The sequence below is a fragment of the Pieris rapae genome, chromosome 18 (assembly GCF_905147795.1).
Source record: "Pieris rapae chromosome 18, ilPieRapa1.1, whole genome shotgun sequence".
Classification (NCBI taxonomy): Eukaryota; Metazoa; Arthropoda; class Insecta; order Lepidoptera; family Pieridae; genus Pieris; species Pieris rapae.
Window position 1 is genome coordinate 693,125 of NC_059526.1, and position 22,914 is coordinate 716,038.

Sequence of the window (22,914 nt, forward strand, 5' to 3'; positions counted from 1 at the left end):
AATTAAATTCATATTTATTAAGCACTGCCGGCAACCACTTTTATTGTAGAGTAAATTATCATAGTTGATGCTATTCCATAAAGAATTATGTTTATATAATATTGAATCATACAACTATCATTGTATCACTTCGACGTCCGTTATTCTACAACTAAGCGTTTTTTAATGCAGTTTTCGCACCATCACTAATGTGGAACCAGCTGCTCTCTAAAGTATTTCCAAACCAATTCAACTAGGGTCCTTCAAGAAAAGAGGGTATGTTTGAACGGCCGCCAACTCACTTGCGAACCCTCTGGCAATGTGTGACACACACGGTGTATCACTTAACATTAAGCTTACTCACCTATTACATAAAGAAACACAAATTTTATATCATAGTTTTAGGCTGTTCACTGTAAGCCAACAGTAGAAAGTTGCATTTGGAATGGACAAGAACTGGTAATAAATACTCCATCATTCTTAATTATAAAAAAATACTACGCAGTAACAGTTTAAGTTCTTTGAATTCTTCTCTGTTCTCTCTCTCTCTCTCTTTCTTCTGAGCCCCAGATTTTTGTAACTGTTTTGTGATCATTTGTTTTTTCAATTTTGGTGATCAGAACGAAGAGTGACGTTGTCGCACTTTTGGTCTGCCAGTTTTCTCACGATTTTTTCCACCTTATGAGCGAGTGTTAAATATTATGTATAACAGCAAGTCACCACTCTCCACTCTTAATAATTACTAAATATTTAATTTCACAAAATGCATGTACAACTATGTACTGGTTAGCTTCAGTGGCGGATTTACATATTTTCAGTTCTAATTTCGTTGCAATTGCACGAAAAATAATTTTTAGATCAGATTTTTGAACACAAATGTATACACAAACCTTCCAGTTCGCACCCTCCAACCCGCATTCACATTCATGTTGATGTTGACATGAGCAATACTAGGAAAAGATGGTATCCTTCGGGATCTCCTTCACAATTGGAAGTTTTAAAATACCAGCGCTATCTATGCTCTAGAATTCAGTAATGTATTAAATTAAATAAAAAAATGTAAACACCCCAGTTACCTGCGCAATGGATCGACCAATAAACATAAATTTAGATAGATAATTCTCGTGTTTTGAGTGTTGTGAAGCTCGCACCTGCGAAGTTAACCTCTAATCTAAAATTAGACGAACCAAAATACTTTGCCAATTAATAGTGAGCTTTAGAGAAAAACATTCTTGCTATTTCTTTGGAGCTTAGTAGTTTTTACTTATATTCTTCTTCTGCGGACTTTTGAAGGTAGTGTAAGTGGTGCTGCAGAACTTTCTCAACTCTCCTGTCTTCGGCAAGCTCCTACGCCTGGGTGATGCTTGCTATGGGTCCAGCGAGTTCTGGTTCGGCCTCAACGTCTGGTGGCCTCTACTCTGCCATGAGTTTGCTTTAATATTTGTGGATCTGCATTTTACATGTCCTCAAAATTCGTAACAAAGAATTATCTATTTTTCGGGCGCCCTCTTCTCTTTTCTCCCCATGGTCCTTTCCACATAGTTGTCTTTAAAATCCACAAATAATACGTAAATAGGAGAATATTTCTACTTGTAATAGAAACTAAAACTTGCCTCACCTTTGCCGTGAGCTGTATAAAACAGTAACACCTCTTCGTTTGTTAATATGTTGTGTAAAGTGAGGTTTAAAAAAGCCATTTTAGATCAAATTACCAATAATTTTAACCTTATTCAACATAGGTATGGTATTGTAGTCTGGAAAAACGAGTTATTTAATGGGTAAAAAATATTGTATAAAAATAATTACTAACTTTTTCATAATTATTACTGCTACTAAAACAAAGTAAAAGAATCAAATCTCAATGATTTTGAATGTATTCGGGTATAATTTAATTATGTTGTTATATAACATTTATATATTACATATTTTATTGGAGCTAATGTCTAATTCTTTAAGCGCTTATAACTTAACTCTTAAATATAAACCTACGGTTAATTCCTATATAACCTCAATTCCCATGGCATCGAGTGTCTCATCACTGACTGGAGTTCAGTCAATGTCACCGTAGTTATAAGCGGTCGACCTAAATTCGATATTTGGGTCAAAGCACACCGTTTCAGCATTTATTTCGCGAAATTAAGATTTTACTAACACTTCGATTGATTTATTTACTATATGCTTATAAGAGTTTTCAATTACTGTTATATTCGTCACATTCTGATTTAAACTTGGTATGCTACAAGCTACTTTTGTATGTTAAGAAAAATATAATCGTAGGGTCATCTTGTAAAGATTCTAAAACATAATATGAATTTATCCTTCATAAATTAAATAATTTTAATAAAATGTATGTAATCTTTATAGAGGAAATAAGAACAAAAGAAATTACATCAATCTTCACCCGTCAATCTTTCTATCAATCAGGACGTCAACGTCAAAATCACACAGTAAACAATATTTTAAAAACGCTTCAAAATTAAAATGTGAAACTATTTAATACCCATGTCAGAGATCCTCTGACTGTAATGTTTGGAGATGCAATCGTCAACTTCCTTTCAATACAGAATCCGATAATCGCCTTCGGGACCCTCAAGAACTGGTCCCGTCGTGCCTTGTACAATAAGATAGACCTCTGCACCCAATCCTGCTACAGTCAGATCATCCCCGGACTCTACCTCAGCAATGCCAGGGCCGCAGCAGACCGAGATGTGCTTAGACATCTTAAAATCACCCATGTGCTCACAGTTGAGGCGCGACGCCTACCGAAATCAGCTTTTGTCGATTCCGACATCAGCACACTCTACATTAGGGCCAATGACACTCCTCAAACCAATCTCCTACCATACTTCCCAATGGCCAATGCTTTTATTGAGGAGGGGATACAAAAAGGCAACGTACTCGTCCACTGCCACTTCGGAGTCTCCAGGTCCGCCACCCTAGTCATTGCGTATATCATGCAAAAGTATGGATTGCGGTATGAGCAAGCATTTAACTTTGTACGACAGAGGAGAAGGTTTATCAATCCGAATCCAGGCTTTGTGAACCAGTTGAAGCAGTATCAAAGAATAAATTACGATGTTAGAGGTATTAAAAGATTGGAGGCCTACATGAACGTGAACGCGAGAAAGCACAGATACAAAATTGCGTCCTTTGCGGCAGTATTAGTCGGTATTGTTGTACCGTTGGCTGTCCTGGTTGGTTAATGTATAATATTATAATGATGTAATAAATAATACAATCAGTACTATACCTTTGTATGTTTTCAGGGACTTTATTTTATTATCTAAGGAGCGGTTGGATCTCTAAATTGATATTAAATATTACATTTTTTAATTTGATTTTATTTAAGGTTTCGTTTTTGTGACCGAATGCGAGTCGTCATGTTTGGAGGCGCTGATTAAAAAGCGATTGATTAATAAGCTGCTGATAACTCTGATGACTTCTATATCTTTTTAAGAGATAACCACTGAATGTCATTTAATATGATTAAGTAATTTAAGAAGTTTTCGAATAATTCATTTTTGTCACATATGTGTTTTATTATAATTCTCATTTAGATGATAGGCGTTTTAAAAAAATACTATCAAGATAAGAATATGATAAAAAGTATTCAGATACTAAAGAGTTCAGTGGAATCGTCACAAATGTAAAATCATTCATTATGAGTTGATACTGATATTTATTGAATTTGAGTTCTAAATTAAAACAAATATTGGCGCTGATGACTGCAATATTGGAATAAATTAGAAAAGGAAATTAATCAGCTGTTTAATGCTTTGGTCGGTGAAAGTTTTCAATAATATCTTGAAAGAATATCGTAGACAGAATATTGGTGCGCACATTCCACGCTGTTACGTCAGCCATCATGTTAAAATAGACGCGTCTATTTTTGAATGTTGCCAGCAGACTCCCAATAAAATGAATAATAAAAACTGGCGAAGTACGCCCGAGATCCGGTGGTTGGTTCCGTGAATAATAGCTATTTCACGATGTTCTCATACAACTATATCTCCTGTATGTCATGATTATATACGCTTTTGACGTACTGAAGTTTTGGAAAACGAACTATCCTAAAAATAGCCTACTCACCACACTCGCAAGCAAGTTAAGTATAAATATTTATTATGCTATGCTAACAATACATGTCAGAAATCATTAAAAAATAAAAATAAAATAAATAAAATACGTTTATTTTGGAACATAAGATCTTCTAGGTATCACTTATTCCACGTCAATCAATTCCTTGTAGGCATCCCTACTCATCGGCAAAGACAGAAGGTGTAGGCCGAGAGAAAAAGCCGGCGTAAAAAACTCTCGGTACTCTTTTAAAAAAGCAAATCATCAAACAATATTTAAAACAAATATATCAAATTAATTAGAGGCAGCCTGCCCAGCACTAGTCCCAGTCCCATTAGTTTTTAAAACTATAATTTTATTTCCAAGGTAATCTCTATTGAGACTGGTTTTAACACATTGGATGCTTAAACAATGGTTACAAAGTATTAGCCGGAAACTAAATTTTTTTACGGCGGATTTTGATTAAGTTAATATGAATGTTTGAAAATATGTATGACTGGACATTTTGATTTTTTTTTAAAATCATTTTTGTGATCTGAGTGGTCGGGTTACAGCTTATTGGGTGCCGAATACTCGGATCCGAGAGCTAGAGATGGCAATGATTAAAAAAATTAACGGGACGATCGCACGGATTCGAGTGGGCGGCACCGCTACTATGACCTCGCTCACTCGGATCCGAGAAAAGAGCACTTAATGTGTTATTAGCGGATATTAAGATGTGGGTGCAGTGTGAGCTGCAGACACTCCCATGTCTCATATATCCCAATGGGATAATTTTACGTTTAATTATATTTTATCGTACGGGGCACTAATGATAAAGGGTACATTCTACATAAATGATAATATGATACTGCATAAGGATTAGTGTGTGAGCTGCGATTTCCTTGTAGCTGAAGGGTGCCACGCTTCATCTACAAGAATGGAGAATTCAGAATGTCTGTGACCCAATCCCCAAAATTTCGGAGGTGACGGAACTTCATAATGTATGAAGCTTGAATAAAATGAAAAAGCAAATACTGAAATATCTTTATTTTATTAAAATATTGTTTAATGTCAAATGTTTGTACAAACAGTAACAATAATTTATTACAAAATACACCATAATTCTAAATTTGTGCGTCATCAGCACCTACGTTTAAATCTAGTAATCTCATAAAAACTAACCTAGGAGATTCGTTAATATTACTCTTACAAAACTAATAATGCAAATATTGTACATAATCTCGAAGGCACTTCATTAATAGAGGCACTGGGATTGCATTCCAAGATATAAATGGTATCACCTATAACAGTCCGATAGAAAACCACTTTTTTTAATTAGTAGGTTATTACTATAATATAAGAGAGACATTTTTGTCATATTTCATATGCTTTATTCGTGAGACAAAAAAACTGTACTGAATATATAACATTATAAGATGTTTAAGTCAAATTATTTTTGTAAATAGTCCTTGTTTCTAACAACAAAGTATACAATAAGGCACGTTTACTTGAGAGAAGTCAAAATAAATACCAATTTAAAAAGTATTTGGTAATGTTGTTTTACAAAAATTCTTCAAACGAACTTAGTTTGAATCTTAAAATTTATCTCGGAATACATTAAAAAATTCGTTACAGCGCCTATATACAACTACATTATATGTACTTAAATGGAAGACATAAAATTTTACATTATATACAACCTGTGCGTGTCTTTTACATTTTACATCATGTACTTATTCTAAAAATAATTAATCAGTCTATATAATATTAACAACGTCAAATGCACCGCTTAAGAAAAAAACTTTAATTGAAAAGCTATTTTTAATAATGACAATAATAACTTCATTGGTGCAATAACCCCAAAATGGGTATTTGGTCTCAAATTTCTGCTTCAAAAAATTTCTTAATAGGCAAGTAAGTTGTTCTTTCTGTGCCTGACACACATCGTCAATGTAGGTCTAAAATATGCCGATTTCTTGGCGATTTGAAATGGAAACTGATTTACACGCTACTTTTCAACAATATTTTATATTTTGACAATTTAGATGCAATTCATATATAATTAAATTTTGATATTCAGTTGAAAAAACGTATAAAAATGTTGATTACGTAAGAATATGAACGTATTTGGCATTTGAAATCAACTTTATTAACATAACACAAAGTTACTGAATCATTTGTAGATATTGATTCTCTTCGTAAAATGATGATAAAGACGTCTGCAGATCATTAACAACCATATTATCACCACCTTGTAAGGGATGGGTGCTACTGGATACCATTTCTGAACTCTTCCAATTTTCACAATTCTCCACGTACTCCAAAGTTCTCTGATAGGTGTCTTGCCGCATACTGTTCTGTTTCTTTCTATTATTTGAAGCATCAATTTGGGATTGCGATATATCCCACACTTGAACGTCGCTTGGCTGATTTTGACTTCGTAAACTGTTCATGCTACAGTCTGTGTCCCCATTTTTTAGGCCCTGGTTCATCGGAGGCATACCATTTACAGGTTTCTGACTACCCGTTGACATGTTTACTGAGTTCTGTGCTGATTTCATTTTGTTGTACTGGTTGGCGTATTCCCACTGGTTTTGTCGGTTGTAATATTGGTTGTTAAACTGGTTGTTTTTGGGTGGTGGAGGTCCCATAACGTTTGGTGCTGTATTATACGGTTGAGGGTACTGTATGTTCTGTGTATGCTGCAGGTTTTGAGGGCATTGGTTTTCATAGTAACCATTTATAGTTCCACGAGTCATATTACCACTGTTATCGACACTCATAACTGAAGATCGGGACATTTGCATGGGATGCATTTGACCGCTTTGGTTCATATAGTTCTGGGGATAATTTGTCATATAAGGCATTTGGGGCTGCGGGCCCTGCATCTGCATATTTTGATTGAACTGCTGCATTACTGGATATTGAGCCATATTCTGCTGTGGCATGGACTGGTTTTGCATTGAATGCTGGTTGTAGCTTTGGTTCGGGTATTGTTTAGGGACGTTAAAATTTTTATTTGGCATTTTACAGTTTTGTCTGATGTTGTATTGCGCCATTTGCGGAGCAGCCATTTGGGAAGAAGCCATGTTGCCGTTCATCATCATAATATTTTGGTTCTGGTTTTGAGGTGATGGCATATTCATTGTCATATTTGTCATGTTCTGAATCATGGGACTGGTTATCGGACTTTGTAGACCTGGATGCATGGGGCTTGGCATACCGTGACTCATTGGGCTTGCAATGTTTTGAGGCATAGGGCTCGCCATGTTCATCATTGGGCTGTTAAGGTTCTGTGACATGGGACTTCCGATATTGTTATGCCGTGGACTCATGACCATTTGATTAGGCATCGGACTCATAAGACTCTGCATGGACTGAGGGCTCATGGCGTTGTGTTGTGGTGACATGACACTCATCACACTTTGAGGACTCATGACATTGTAAACACTGGGAGGACTCATGAGGTTTGGCATATTGTGAGGGCTCATTACACTTTGAGGGCTCATTGCGCTGTGTGGTAGGCTTTGTGGGCTCAGCATTCCATGCGGCATGGTCATAGTAGTTTGTAAATTCGTTTTGACATTTGTGTTTTGTTTTTGCGGCACGGGATTATTCAACCTCATCCTATTAGATTGTTCGGTTTGATTCGCTGTCATCGATTGCAAAGATTGTAGAGGATTACTTGACGGTGCTGTTTGATTCACGGGCACTCTATTAAACTCTTTCTCGCAATTCTCGTTCGGGACTTCTGGGATAACTTGTTCTTGGAGAGGAGGATTCTTATCGTCGGGCGACTTTGTCAAGAGAGAGCCACTATTGCCGGACATACTAACATCTAATGACCTTAAATCGACTTGAATATCACTTATATTGAGATCACTACCTATGGCACCTAAATTTTTGAGTAGAGAATCGTCACTAGTTGCAACGTCACTAATTTTGTCACTGGAATTGTTTGTGGTCGGAACTTCACTAGTTATGTTCTCTTTGGTTACTTTTTTATCATTTTCTGCGTCTGGTTCTTGTTTCGTGGAGTCAGAGGCTGGCTTAACCGTGTCGGTGCCCAATATGGATTGGTTAAGATATTGCATCATTTCATCTGGTATCACCAGCTTATTCTCCACCATTTCTCCTTCAGCGACCTAAAACAATTGTTAATTAATAAAAATCATTTTAACTGACCACGGCTGTATACTTTTCATAAAAGTTTTTTATTCCTACACTAAAAACATCAATATAATAATTGTGCGTTTGGAATTTTTACCTGTTCCAAGTTGACTTCTTGGTTTGGATGGTGAACCTGTGCAGTAGTTATAACGACTGTAGCGGTTGAATTTGACCGTGATTCCTTGTATGTGTTTGCATCATGGTCATCTTCGGTCTTGAATTGGAAATTTGGGTCAGTCTGAAAAATAATCGAATTGTTTACTTTGCTGATAACGGTCAAAAGTTCAAATTCTCTGGTACTCATAAGCACTCATTATTACTTTAGCATTTATAAGTCTAATTTTTTGGATGTACCGCGCGCACATTTTAACTTGGCTAGCAAAGCGCCACTCATGCGGGCAATACGGATAGTCGTTACTGTTAAGATAGAAAAATGTAGTGGAATAAATAAATAAATAAATTTTTCTGGCTTAAACTTTGCACTCACATCAGTATTGCAAGGATATGGCTGATACTGCTGATCACTCAGATTTGATTGTTCTGACAGTCTCCTGGCTTCCTCCTTGACCTGAATGTTAGGATCCAGCTCAAGTGATAGTTCTTCAGCTCTTACTTCTGTGCAGGTCACTCCCCGTAAAAGTACGGCCTGTACAAATAAACAAGCATTAATAAGCAAGAATTAATCGAGCTGACATAAAATATAGTATATACATCATATAATATACATCAATATTTATATAATCTCTAAATATTCCTAATTGTAAGACTTAAAGAGCTTCCGTCTAGTAATTGTTTTCCTCTTAATCCTTTAATATTTGATATTGATTAAGGTTTCTTACATTTTAAGATTTGTCTTACCTGATTGCCTTGAGAAGTTCTGACAGCCTGAACAGCAGCAAGGGCTGATGACGGAGGTGGAGCGTAGCCCACACATGACACCTGACTAGATCTGAAACAAGCAAGTTGAATTATTATCTCGACAGTTTATTAAGTATTCTTACAGCTACACTTAGACAATATAAAAATCGAAAACAGTTTTTTTTATTATTAGTTAAACAAAATAACCGATACAGAAAACAATGAAATGTAACAAACGCCTCCAAAAATATCCGGACCCCCCTTTTTCTTAGTTGGAAAATGTCTACATAAATTGTGTTGTAGTGAGCTAAAACCCGAAACATTTGCGAATTACGCAGATAATTCGTGTTCGTACGAGGCACATGTGCACAACAATTGTGAAGATCTAGTCCCATGGAAGGATTCTTAAACAAATGACAGCTTTAAGCTTCATGTCTACGGGAAGTGACGCAGCTTGTTATTTAGTACATATTTAAACTGGATTTAAGGTAAAAGTACTTATGGAAAAATAAGACTTGACAAACAAATTTAATGTCTGAAAGAAACGTCAGATGTCGTTTCGTAGGTATAATTTTAGACAGCGTCCTAATTACCTTCGACTACTGTCCGGTGATAGCTGGTCATAAACAGCTGGTTGCGACACTAACCGCTGGGTCACGTGACACGTCACACCGCCCACCACAGACGCCTGGCTGCTCTTGCGGGATATGTCAGACGATCTGAGAATAATATGAAGGTGATTATGTAATAAAGCCACCAGCATAGGGGCCGTTCATAAAATACGTCACACTGAAATTAGCTTTTTTTGACCCCCTCCCCCCCATTGTCACGCTGTGTCACACTGTTTGTGACCCCCCCTAGAAATATTTCGTCACAAAAACTAAGACCCCCCCCCTACTGAGTATGACAAATTCTAGAGAAATAGTATTTTCATTTGTTACTGAATCGAGAGCGCAGGGTACGTGGAAACGTTACTCTCTCAAGTATTGGAAAAACAAAGAAACCCGTTGTGAGCGCTCATGTCATGTAATAAACGGCGAACGTCACGCTGCCCTATACCCCCCTCCCCCCTTGTCACATCTTGTCACACTCGGCCAGCCCCCCCCCCCCCCCCCTTGTATGCGAACGTAGTTTTTGAACGGCCCCATAGAATTTAAAAAATTTTTTTTTCTTTTTATAGAACAGGAGGCAAACGGGCAGGAGGGTCATCTGATGTTAAGTGATACCGCCGCCCATGGACACTCTCAATGCCAGAGGGCTCGCGAGTGCGTTGCCGACCTTTTAAGAATTGGTACGCTCTTTTCTTGAAGGAATCTTAATAGAATCAGTTTTTACCTGGCACTGTAAAGGCTACTTCCAGAAGAAATGCCGGAGTCACGTCTCGCGTTTGGAGGACCCGTTTTTAATTCAACAGCCACATTGGTGCCCCCAATTTCTGTTCTACCGGGCATAGGTCCACCTGCAAATATGGATGCATAATATCAATAAGGTTATATTGCTTCCTTTACAAATTTAGTTGCTCGTTGCCATACACTATGAAAGTTCGTCCTTTTTGAAACCATAATGCAAATTTTTGATAATATTCAAAAAGTATATGTTTATTCTTGTTATACAGGTGGTCATATTTATTTTAACACTGTATTGCTTATAGATAATTTTCTTGCTTTTGTTTTATCGTGTATACACATGTTATTGACACAATTTTACAAGATTTTACTGTGGATAAGTTTATTTAAAACTTTCAATCTAGAAATTCTAAAAAAAGTTTTGCGCATCTAGTGCCAATGAGAAGTATAATGAATGTTATTTGCTTACCTCCAATATCAGGAGCATGTAATGGCATTAGCCTTCCAATACCCATTTTGTGGCCCAATCGCGGAGCGTGATGATGAGCTCTCGGTTCTCCAATTGCCACCATGGCTCGTAACATCAGCGGAAGTTGGCCAACCTCACCTACTACCTCTTGTTCAACCTTAAAGATAATGAAATCCTTTTTATATACTTAGTTCAATTTCTGAGAGATGAAGTAGCTTTTTCTACTTCGGAATTAGAAGTATTAACTATGCATATGTTTACAATCGAGAGTGCGTGTCTCCTGCTGATAGAGGACAAATCTTTGTTTTTAATTTATTTTATTATTCTTTATTACTCAAGATGTCATATGGTGTAATTGTTGCATCTCCTTATAAACGTTGTGTGAAAAAACTTGACGATTAAAAAGAGTGGCAGAGAGTTTATTGCCAGTTCTTCTCTTCCGCTCTACGCCCTTGATTTGACAACTGGCAGTAAATGTAAATTCACAATGAATTCAATTTTTTGACGTTCACAAGTGTACTTGTTTACCTATATGAATAAAGATATTTTTGTTTGTTTGTACTTTTAACGCAGGAAGCATTTCCTCGCTGTATTAACGCCTGTACACTTGAACCCCACGGCCCAAGAGACTCTAAAGGAAACAAAGTTTAAGATGGAGGAAAGACCATAAGAAGATATCTTAACCGTTTTTTTAAAATGCTTTTTAACATTTAGCTTAAAAACACTATTGGTTTTTCAGGCGAATGAAAAATATAGCTATAGTTATAATTTCAAAGCTTTGAACCAGGACCGTAAAATAAAAAAGTTAGGACCTACCTCTCCATCTATCCTGAAGTACGGGACACCATGTTCGTCGCTGAAACCGCCCAGACCAGAACCACCGTAGTCCAAGTCTCCACCACATTGGGCGGACAGCTGAAAATAATAATTATTTTTTTTAGAGGAGTACGACTATTAATTATATTATTTACGTAAGATTAGATTATTTTCATTACTAGGTAACTTTACGTTTTTAACGGTTTTTTACTGTGTAACGATACAATTTGATATTAACTGAAAAATAAATTACTAGAAAAATAGGTTTCTATAGTTAATTAAAGTTGCCATAGTCTGATTAAATTTCTCCTTAATTAAAAAAATATATATAAATCTTTATTCTTCTCACCTGATGACCATTATGCATTCCATGAGGTAGAGGTGATGCGGGGCTCTCACTCTTGACAGAGGCTGACGAAGTATGACCTCGTATACCAATGGGTACTCCACCTTCCTCCGAACGCGGTGAGGACCCAGCTCCTCCACCACCGGATTCTGCTGAATCATCACCACGACTGCATCCTGTAATTATAATTTTATTTCAGTTTTAATTTTTACAAGAAAGAGTTCAATTGAAAAAGATAAAATTAATTGTAAAAGTATCCACAAAATTCTCGATAAGAAAAAATCAAACAAGAAAAATACTTTAATTATACTATATAGCAAATAACTTAATTAATTCATGAATGCTAAAGACCAAATATTAAACAAATTAAAAAAGCTAGTAAACTTTGATTATGACCTTTTAAGTTTATGTTTAACTGACCTTTATGTTTCTTACTGGCGTAAAATTCAGCACCATGAACTGTCTTTACATGTTTCCGAAGAGATGATGGGTCCGTGTACCTCTTTGTACAACCTGGGGCCTTGCATACGTATGGTTTCTGGAAGAGATAATTGAAGATTACAATTACATATAAAAACGATTTGAACGAGAGTTATGTAACCTAACATAAGTTAAGTTACAAATAAAGATAAATATTTTAGTTAATAATGAAAATCGCAAACGAAATGTTAACAATCTTACACTTGTAGCAAATAAATTGTAAATCAGTTTTGGTAGTAATCAACTACCCCATTGGTTTTTCATACATTTATTAATTGTAATATACTACTCCTAATTTTATGTTATAAACGCTTAAATACAGTTGACACTTAGCTGCGACAAAAGCTATTTGATTTATTTGAACATCCATACAACCGCCGAACTTTATTCGAGGTTAAAATATTTTAAAGCAAGTACGTACTGTTTGAACTTCTGGATAAATTTTACTTCTAAATAATGCATTGTCATTAAGGATTGTTAATTTAAAAAAGGGGGAAAATATTTGGGAAGGTTGATTTTCCTGATGATATTCTTATGAAATAAAATCTTTTTAAACTTACCTCGTTGCTGTGTGTTCTGTTCTGATGTTTAGCCCTATCGCTAGCGTTTGAAAATGCTTTCGCACAGCCGGGATATTCACAGGTGTACGGCTTTTCGCCTGTGTGACTCCGGAGGTGAGTTTTTAGATTTTCCAAACGGGAGTACGCTTTACAACATCCTTCAAACTGTAAAAAACAATATTTTTTTAGTTGAGAACCTACTTACTTTCAATAATTTATTTTTAGTCATTGAAGTCATACATATGCTCGAAACCACAAAAAAATTATTATTTTATATGCAAAATCGTGACAATTATAGACATATTCAGTAGTGGGTTGATACATTTAAAAAAGGCATTGTTTAGTGCCTATCAGATAGATAATCCCCAGTTTTGCTGATGAATTCTATTTTAACAATAAGCAAAATACTAGTATATTTATTGTATATTATTTTTGTCTATAACATTTATGATTACCATAATTGTCATACATTTTAAATAAGATATCTAGTAACATATACTATAGTTATAACATTATATACGTTGTGGTGAACTTTAATAAATAAAATAATATTCTAGTAATTTGTAAGAAAATTAAATTCTATCTAACTTACCGTGCATTTATGTGGTTTTTCACCCGTATGCCTTCGCATATGCACGACCAGCATATATTGAGCCTTGAAGGGCTTTTCGTCTCTCGAACAGCCAACCCATCGGCACACGAATGCCTTTTTGCTCGCATGAATGTGGTCTGTGTTTATGTGTTTCACGAGGTCATCTTGTGTCGGGAACTCTAGTTTACAATCGACCTGTAATAGCCAAGTAATATATGAATAAATTTTAAAGCAACATAATATATACATATGGCGCTACAACTTTTTAGGTATATGCCTCACATTTCTTATCCGTTTCGTAATTTCTAAATGTAGCAGGTGATTAATATTATGTGATTGCCGTCGATTGTCAATCGTGGATCGACCACAGTTTGTTGAATTTTTTTAGGTTTTTTTGTGATTTTTCTCTATAAACCTTAGAGTTCAAATTTTAAGTTCTTAACCAACAAATAAAATATAGGGATTGATGTTAGAGGGTAGATGAAAATCAAGGGTTTGTGTATCATAAAAGAATAAAACTTTTTTGTCTAAAAATTAAAAAAATATTTTTGGGATAAGTGATATGGGACACCGCTTATCAGGTTTGACAGATAGATAGTAGCGATTCTCAGGCTTACTGAATATGTTTAATATAAGAATCGATCGGAGGAGTATGGGAAGGAACAATGTCACAAAAAAAATAAGGACTACATTTCACATGTACAAAGAAACATAAAAATAAAAAATTATGAACATTTAGACTTACCCAGTGGCAATTCGTTTCAATGAAGTCCCCTGGCTCATCTTTGCAGTCGATGCCATCGTGCACCGTACTCTCTGCGGCTGCTGAGAGAGGTTTGCAATGCATTTCTCGGGACATTAGACTTTGGGGTGACTTGCGCTGGTTCATCGCTGTTGAGGCACTGTAATGCAAATGTGAACTAAAAAAATGTCAGTTTTATATCGTTCTTTAATATATTTTAATTCTTAAAATGTTTTGAAAGTTTCTATAATTTAATAATTGTCATATAGACTTTCGTCTATTGACAAAAGATTCATTAGCTATTTAAAATTCATTTATTTGTCGTTTATAAATCAGACCACAGATGACTGAAAAATTATACATATAGAAAGATGCACAATGTGTTATGTTGTATAATTACGTATATTGTAAAATTATTAAAAAAAATATAAATACAAAAATAAATTAAAAAATTATAAAGTGGCAGTGTTATATACGTGCATTTCCATGCCTTTATTCGATACTTATTTGTTGAGTTAGAAAAGCATCAACTCTACCGGTACTATCAGTCACCAACTTCACTCTTTAATTAGCGACTGTACACTTGATCCAGACAAAAGCTTCTACTCCCTCTGTACTCTTAAATTTTGACATTCACGACTGTCACATGAACATGAAGAATGTTCACATAAAATGAAAAAATGCAAGAGATGTTTTATCGACTTTTCTTAGTAAACAAAATAAGACGATTATTTACCTATCAGCTTCCATAACACTAGTGATTTCCTGTTGTTGTGGAGGCTGTTGCATGTGTTGCGGTGGTGTTCCATCTAACCTCAAACCTTGCCCGACATCCACCGGAGCGCCTATCAGTAACTGGGTTGGTGACGATATGTGAGATCTGTAAGGCGATGTTAGATAAATATAATAACTGTTCAAAAAATTAATAGTTACATGTCTCAAGATGCGATAATCACTATCGCTTTTTAATAAGTATTATTATCATTTCTGCATAAAATTCTGATATGCGTAGAAAATATTATTAATATTATGTATGTACAAGTTATTATTATTTATCCAAAACTAAAACCGAAAGAAATGCTTAATTATAAGCGGGGTGGAATGTTACAGAACTAGGATATTAAATCAGGTAATTATAAAGAAGATCAATTAAAAATTTGCTTCTATTTATTGTTCTTACCTATGGATACCAGCAACGAGGTGCGCATGAGCAGCATGATGGGCAGCGGCAGCCGCTGCCTGCTGGTGTGCGGGGTCCAACAGCACACCAGCAGGCAGCACCCCACTACCTCCGCGTGCCAGGATTTGCTGTGCTAGCGATGCGTGGGAGAGTGATAGAGCCGGTGATATCGCACCTGAAAAAGATTTATAGAAGACACCTTTAGATGACAAGATCTCTTGTTGATGAATTATATATTTTTTATACTAACAGCCAATAAGAAACTAAGTATATTAATAAAAAGCTAAAGACTTTATTTTCAATATATTATAGTTTATATAAATTACCGTATAATGATAAGAAATTCTAATAAAAATATCAGATTTGAACCTAGTGCAAATAATTTCAGTGGAAAACTCACCAGCACTAAGATGCCCATAACTCCCCGTAGAGGCAGCAGAAGGTGCCCGCACAGCTAAACTAGCCGGAGACGCCCTGATGACGGCAGCCAGATCCAATGACTCCGCGGAGTAGGGGCTCCAGGAAACAGCTCGCTTTCTATTAGCCGAGGCACTTATCGCACCGCCAGATAGACGCAGACGATTTGGTGATGCTAATCTTGAACCTAAAATGATACAGTATTAATATTATTGGTACTAAATGCTGATAGATCCAATGCTTTCTTTTCTATTCTTCTTCTTGGTTTTATTTTCAGCCTCTCATGTCTATCTAAGTAATAACTAATGTTTCACCGAGAACTGACTTGAGAACCTCCTACATTGTCATCTGATACTCCTAGTAGTGTCAAAGATTATTTTTAAGGAAATATGTTGTATAAAGGATAATTACCTTCTAATCCCAATTGAAAGTCCTGACTCGCAAGGGTACTACCCGCGTGTAGTTCTGGATGAAGACTCCTTGCAGCACTCAAGTACTCAAGACCTGAAAAGTAATTCAGTGAAAGAAGGAAATTTATACAACATTTAATACATAAATTATAAATGTGCCTATTTAAAGCAATTTCAATTCAGTAATTTAAGTCCAATGATTAAATACATATACATACATCTAATTTTAAAAACCCACAGAGCGCTTCCGTTTGAGAGTAGGCTGGTCTTAAAAAGAAATAGGGATGTTGTAGTCGGTCAGACCGTAAGGACCGACTTCGCTAGACGCAATATGCAAGCAGCCTATATCTATAATAAATTAAATAGGCTGCTTAACATCTACCGTCTCACCGCCTACAACCTAAAAACCCTAATAAAAGACTGGCTTATGATCACGCCTTATGCAGTGTTAGAGCTGCTTTTGAGACCCACGATTTAAATACACGTTACTCATTCACTCACTTACTCACTCACTCATTCACTCTCTCACACACTTACTTATGCACACAATCAGGTGTGATGATAACGGTTTAATAAGTAAAAAATAAAAAGGAAATGAATTGGTTAAATTATTTTAAGTAATTAACTTTGTTATGGAAGAGCTGGGAACCCTAACACAGGTATATTTACTTAAAAGGGTTCCCAAATCTTACACTATGAAAAGAAAGATGTACCAACTTAAAATGAATAAAGACTTATTTATTATTATTATTATACATACGCGTATAGCGATTAAAAAGAGTGGCGGAGAGTTTATTGCCAGTTCTTCTCTTCCGTTCCGTTCTTATTTGAGAACTGGTAGTAAATGTAAAATTAGAAGCATTTCATGTATATTTCTTTTTTTGACGTTCATAAGTGTACATTATGTTACCTACATGAATAAATGATTTCTTCTTCTTCTATATGTGTATATATATAGTCCAGATATAATCTTACATAAAACATATACTACGTGTAGTTAATATAATAAAAAAAAACAGTAATTTATCACAATTTTAAATTACCATGTCTGAGGTCACAGCTCGTTAGGAGCTAATCGCTGCCATGGCGAATCGAGACATATTAATATGTCAACTCGAATATAAAATGGCGTAAAAGATTAATAACTTCATTTTCTTAGAAATGAAACTAGTTCACGCAACAACACCGCATTAACACTGATTTATTCTTATGTTATCGTATTAGAATCCGTCGATCTAGATCTTTGTGTGAAAAGCCGACACGAGATATTTGTATTAAAAATCTTAGATTTAATTTATGCATTTTTATTAGTTTGACTTAAAATTCTTGACTAATATATTCGTCGTTATTTTTGCATATCGTTCAAGGTATCTAGTGTTACTGATCCAAACAACAAACAAACCAAACCATAATATTTTATATAGTGAATTTAATATAATTAAATAATAAGTGTTAGTAATAGAATCCATATATTTCTGTTTTATAAAAATAAAACAGACGTGTTTATTTTGATATTATAGACCTAAGTGATGCCGTCAGATTTTAATATTAGATGATCGCGAGTCTACCTTTTAAGAATTGGTACGCTCTTCTTGGTTAAATATTTATATTTATTTATATTTATATTATGTCAAAAACTGCTATGAAAACAAATTTGTAAGATAGACAGGCGGGGAATTTGGATAAAATTTATTTTAATGAATTACATACGCACTACTTATACTATTTTTAGGCTACCAACTTTTTTTTACAAGAAATAAAGTATATTCACGTCTATGATAATTATTAAACTGTATTTTATGTATTTATTGTTTTATATATATATATATATATATATATATGTATATATTTTAGAGCATCTCGCACAAATTATCTATTTGCAAATATTTAAAAAAAAATTGATACGCCTGATCACACTTATAAATTACATATATATATCTTTCAGAAACTCAGTGTGATTTATTTGTAGCTTAAACAGTATTTTGTATATATTTTTTTCATCAGTAGAAAGTATAATTTAAAGAAAATACAGTATTTTTGGCAACCCTATCTGCACAATAAAATCATTCAATATTACCAACTAGCCTTACTCAAGATTAATAACTCACCTTATTTACTAAAAAAGGATATGTATTTGAGAAAGTGTTCAATAACAGAACTTACAGTCTCCAAGAAGAATTCTTGTGTAAAAAAAATGTCCGCTTAGAACTATTTAGCACTTAAGCCTAATGTCAGACTAATTCACTAATTGGACGTCAATAATAAATCTCTAATAAATTAAAAATACAAATAATTCTTATTAAACTAATATAAAAACACTAACAAGTATATTTGCTTACAAAAACGATTCTGCAAAGTGATTATTTAGTTATTAATCAACAGTACGTGATGCCAGTTAATTATATGTTTGGACATGGCAGAAATTATTTAACTGACTGGTTTTGAGCGCATCTTTCGCAGCGCTTATAAAGAGTTGTAATTTACGCTATATTAAATATATGGGGAGTGAATTTTTTTAGTGTACATAGGAAGGGTTCTGTGATGTGTGTAATTATAAAATGAAATAAATAAAATATAAGTTGTTGTAAATATGTTTATTTATTATAAACAATTCATTATAATTTGTAACATTTGGAAACTCTTTTAAGTAATAAATACCTTTGTCAGGATTCCCAGCTCTTTCATAACAAAATTTATAGTATATTATGTAAGTAAATAAGTAAGTGTCGGAGCGTTACTATCTACTAAATCGTATTAAACTTTATTGTCAACAACATTCAACTCAAATTAGTCCAAAACTTTTATAATAGTTTCAATATATAAATTTTTATTTGTAGTCCAGTGGTATAACCCTATATCTTTATACCATACACCGAAAGATTTAAACGTCTTGATTAAGTTTCCAAATAATGGCGTGTAGGCGTGAGAGACCACCAATTTAGGGGACACTCAAGAAATCGCGATTCCGAAAATCGCGTATAGTGTGGTCCCTTTTGTCGTACCGCGTACGTCTTCATTCCGTGAGAATCAATAAAAACTTACGAATGCCGTCTTAGAGAATTCTTTTTACGAATAGTCGAATATTAATTCGATTGAGTCGCTTTTTATTCGAATGTATTATCGTCTCCGATCGGGCGTAAAATTGTCTATGGCGACCTGATATTTTAATTAGGTTAGGCGGCATGATCAATGATTTAATGTTTAATTTAATTCAAAGAATAATATTATTTGAAACGTTTAAAGTTCTGTAGAAATCAATGAAGCGACTCTTAAAGTCTTTTAAAATAAAAAAAACTGATTAACATTAAATTGTATTTCACATAGTTAGTTACTTTTTTTATTGCCTAGTGTCTTTAGCGTTCGACTCTCATACCTAAGGCCGTATGTTCGATCTCCGGCTGCGGACTAATGGACTTTATGTACGCAATTTCATTTGCTCGAACAATGAAGGAAAATATCGAGGGAACTCTTGCCTTAGACCCAAAAGTAGGCGGCGTGTGTCAGTCACAGAAGGCTGATCACCTACATGCCTTTTAGAAATTCAGAGGCCCTAAAAGGTTACCGCCACTAATTTACTTATTGCTAATTCCCCATGTTATTTATCGCGTTGGTATAATTGCCACAAAATGGCGTTACTTAGAAAACAAAAAAGTACAGAACACTAACATAATCGGACCAGAGTTAAAAATCGCGAAAACCCGCAATTACAACTCGTAAAATGATACTGCCAGTTAATTTAAGTTTTCCAAAATGTTGGCGTAAAATTAAATTGCTACCAAATAGCATTAAAACATCAAATGTCATAAAACTGATTAGTCTGCGTTGTTTTAGCCACATTCAGGGTTGCCACGTTCGTATTTTTGACACATTATGTCAAAACCGTTAACGACGATATCGTTCAGAACAAAATACTGGTTATTTTGACTACAATTAAAGGTCCCGGCTGCATTCTATTGTATTAGATTCTTAATAACAACGTCATCGTCTGTTCGACCTAACCATGTTGTTAACAGATTTTGACTGTATATCAAATTACTCCTTGTCATAGACTCAAACTGTTAAGTGTGTGTCAGTGTGGATGAGACTGACACGTTACCTGTTTTTTTAAGTCCTCATGCATTTAGACTTTCTACGTTTAAGATATTTATTATTCTCTGAATTACCTCAAGGTCATATTAATGTTATAATATATAGTACCTGGATGGCCGTATTTTTATTTTTTTATAAATTGTGTTTTTTGGAAATTATATTTAAGTACGAATTACATACTAATAAAATGATGAAATATGAACAGTATAGAATATATATGCTGAATTGCTTTAGTGTTGTTGTGTCGTTAAAGAAATTTAAACAAAAAATAGTATTATTATTAGATAGATGTCAGGAAGATACATTTTTCCGTTTAAATTGGGACTACTCAAACACCACCTTTTTGTTATTTTATATCATTAATTCCTAGCTAGATCGATTAATCGCCCTCGAAACCCCCCGTATACTAAATTTCATGAAAATCGTTGTAGCCGATCCCGAGATGCCAATTATATATATATATACAAGAATTGCTCGTTTAAAGATATAAGATAAGATTTACCTACTTTATATTTATTTTTTGTAAAAGTTTATACTCTTTTCAAATGTAATGTTAACCTTAATAATTGTTATTAATATTAAACAATAAATTGTTACTTATACTATAGGTAATATTGATATATATATATGATGTACTTAAAAAACTAGTTTTTATAAATTAAAAACGATGTTACCCAGCGATATTTTAAATATAAGTTGAATAAATTATCACTCACTAGTTCCAGTTTAATTCCTGCCAAGTCATATATAATTTTATTTTAAAATCCTTATCCTAAAACAAATTTACTTATAATTTTAATATAGAGAAATACTTGACAGCTGATCATAGACAGTAAATAAGAAACACTTATGTCAGAATTGGTTGTATCCTTACCTTATTATTAGCGGGAACTAATAAAAAGCATATAGACAACCCTATTATAACGAGGTTTTTATGTTATAATCAAAGGTGATACTTGATAGCAGGTAGACCTTCTCAGAACCAAAAAGGTAAAAAATTATAATTTGAGGCTTTGATTGATATAACCAGTGGCTTTTCGTTAACCAAACAATTTATTTTACACGTCGCCCGCTTAATTCATCATAATGTTATTAGTTCATAATTTAAATACACACTCGTCTGTATCACATTACGACTCGTAATTGCTACGTCTCGTTTATTCGTTCGTACATTTATATAGTTATAACTATAAATGTTATAGCCTTGTTTTAATTTCGCAAATACCTAAATTTGAAATTCAAGTATTTCAAATATTGCACTCCAATTTAAAACTATTTTGTATAATTACTATGATAGAAATATAACTATAAAAAATATTTAACTTAATATAAGAAAATACAATAAATAAGACAGTAAGTAGGTACATATGGGTACGATATATACTTGTATGTGACGATTAAAATTGTATTCATAACCTGAAGACTACATATTAAACAATTGTGGCTTGTTAATGGTTAGGTAATCATAATTTAGAAATTGTATATATCGTTTAAATTAAAGTGATAATTGGTGTGGGGTAAACAGTAATTATTGAAATTGATACCCCAAGCTGCGTGCACATGCTCTTCCGGAATTCTGAACCAATTATCCGAAGGGTGATTTAATTACGTTCCGAAATAGATTTAGGGGTTTATTTCGTAGCTTGTTAAGAAGTGAGCTTCCGTAACTTTTTTGTGCTTTAACCCATCTTCAGAAGGTGGCACCTATTTCCACCACGGTTCAAGACCGCATCTGTCTGGGACTCAACCCCTACTATTGTTTAACATTTTGTAATGTAGAAATGTCTCTTTGATGAAGAAAGTGCTGACCAAGAAATGTTAGCTTATACAAAGGAATTGTATAAGGTATCTTTCTTTCTAAACGCAAAGAAACTTCCTCGCACAGTGGTGGTACATATCTTGAGGAAACAGATGTATACCATGATATTTCTGTGGATTGCGGACTATAATAATATTTACAGTATATAATAGTTTGCATCTTAGATTTTGTTCCCTGGAGACTCTTGGGCCATGGGTTTAAGTGCACAGGTGCTAATTAAAAATTTAAGTTGGAGCCTGGTAGATAGTACCAGTGACCCCAGAGCTAGTCGCAATATACCGAGGAAATGCTGCCAGAAGGTATTCAGGGACCAAACTTTAAAAATTTATTTAAATTTTCTATTTAGAAATTATTATAACTATATAGTAAGAAAATTGTAAATATTTGTGTGTTGGAATAAAATAACTTATTAAATTTATGATTTTGAAATAATAACCAGACCTTTTGCTATTTACTAGTCATAGATAGAAAACATATAACAATAGAAGTATGCAAATTGTATCTGAAACTTTATTCAGATTCGAACTTAAAACCTCGTTGGTATGTGGCCATAACCTCAATACATAGCATGTCAATACTAAA

At 34.2% G+C, this 22,914-nt stretch overlaps 2 protein-coding genes across 4 annotated transcripts in view; one reads left to right on the forward strand and one right to left on the reverse strand.

The window, feature by feature from the left end:
- Window positions 1–2,418: 2,418 nt before the first annotated feature.
- On the forward strand, window positions 2,419–3,254 carry LOC110994584 (dual specificity protein phosphatase MPK-4-like). The gene has a single exon (XM_045632205.1). It carries the CDS (start codon window positions 2,505–2,507, stop codon window positions 3,180–3,182), a length of 678 nt encoding a protein of 225 aa, XP_045488161.1. The 5' UTR covers window positions 2,419–2,504; the 3' UTR covers window positions 3,183–3,254.
- Window positions 3,255–6,164: 2,910 nt separating this feature from the next.
- LOC110994588 (transcriptional activator cubitus interruptus) overlaps window positions 6,165–22,914 on the reverse strand; it is an 86,340-nt gene continuing 69,590 nt past the window's right edge. For 2 of the 3 annotated variants that reach the window (XM_045632141.1, XM_045632142.1), the window contains exons 4-20: window positions 16,426–16,518; window positions 15,998–16,201; window positions 15,598–15,772; window positions 15,154–15,297; window positions 14,421–14,595; window positions 13,676–13,870; window positions 13,084–13,248; window positions 12,464–12,581; window positions 12,047–12,219; window positions 11,698–11,796; window positions 10,882–11,038; window positions 10,402–10,525; window positions 9,660–9,785; window positions 9,067–9,157; window positions 8,696–8,854; window positions 8,306–8,446; window positions 6,165–8,183 (exon numbers count right to left, since the gene is read on the reverse strand). In XM_045632141.1, the coding sequence (XP_045488097.1) occupies window positions 6,204–8,183; window positions 8,306–8,446; window positions 8,696–8,854; window positions 9,067–9,157; window positions 9,660–9,785; window positions 10,402–10,525; window positions 10,882–11,038; window positions 11,698–11,796; window positions 12,047–12,219; window positions 12,464–12,581; window positions 13,084–13,248; window positions 13,676–13,870; window positions 14,421–14,595; window positions 15,154–15,297; window positions 15,598–15,772; window positions 15,998–16,201; window positions 16,426–16,518 (4,319 nt within the window). In that variant the 3' untranslated portion in view covers window positions 6,165–6,203. The remainder of the gene's footprint in view (window positions 8,184–8,305; window positions 8,447–8,695; window positions 8,855–9,066; window positions 9,158–9,659; window positions 9,786–10,401; window positions 10,526–10,881; window positions 11,039–11,697; window positions 11,797–12,046; window positions 12,220–12,463; window positions 12,582–13,083; window positions 13,249–13,675; window positions 13,871–14,420; window positions 14,596–15,153; window positions 15,298–15,597; window positions 15,773–15,997; window positions 16,202–16,425; window positions 16,519–22,914) is intronic. The other variant, XM_045632143.1, reaches the window with a different exon arrangement.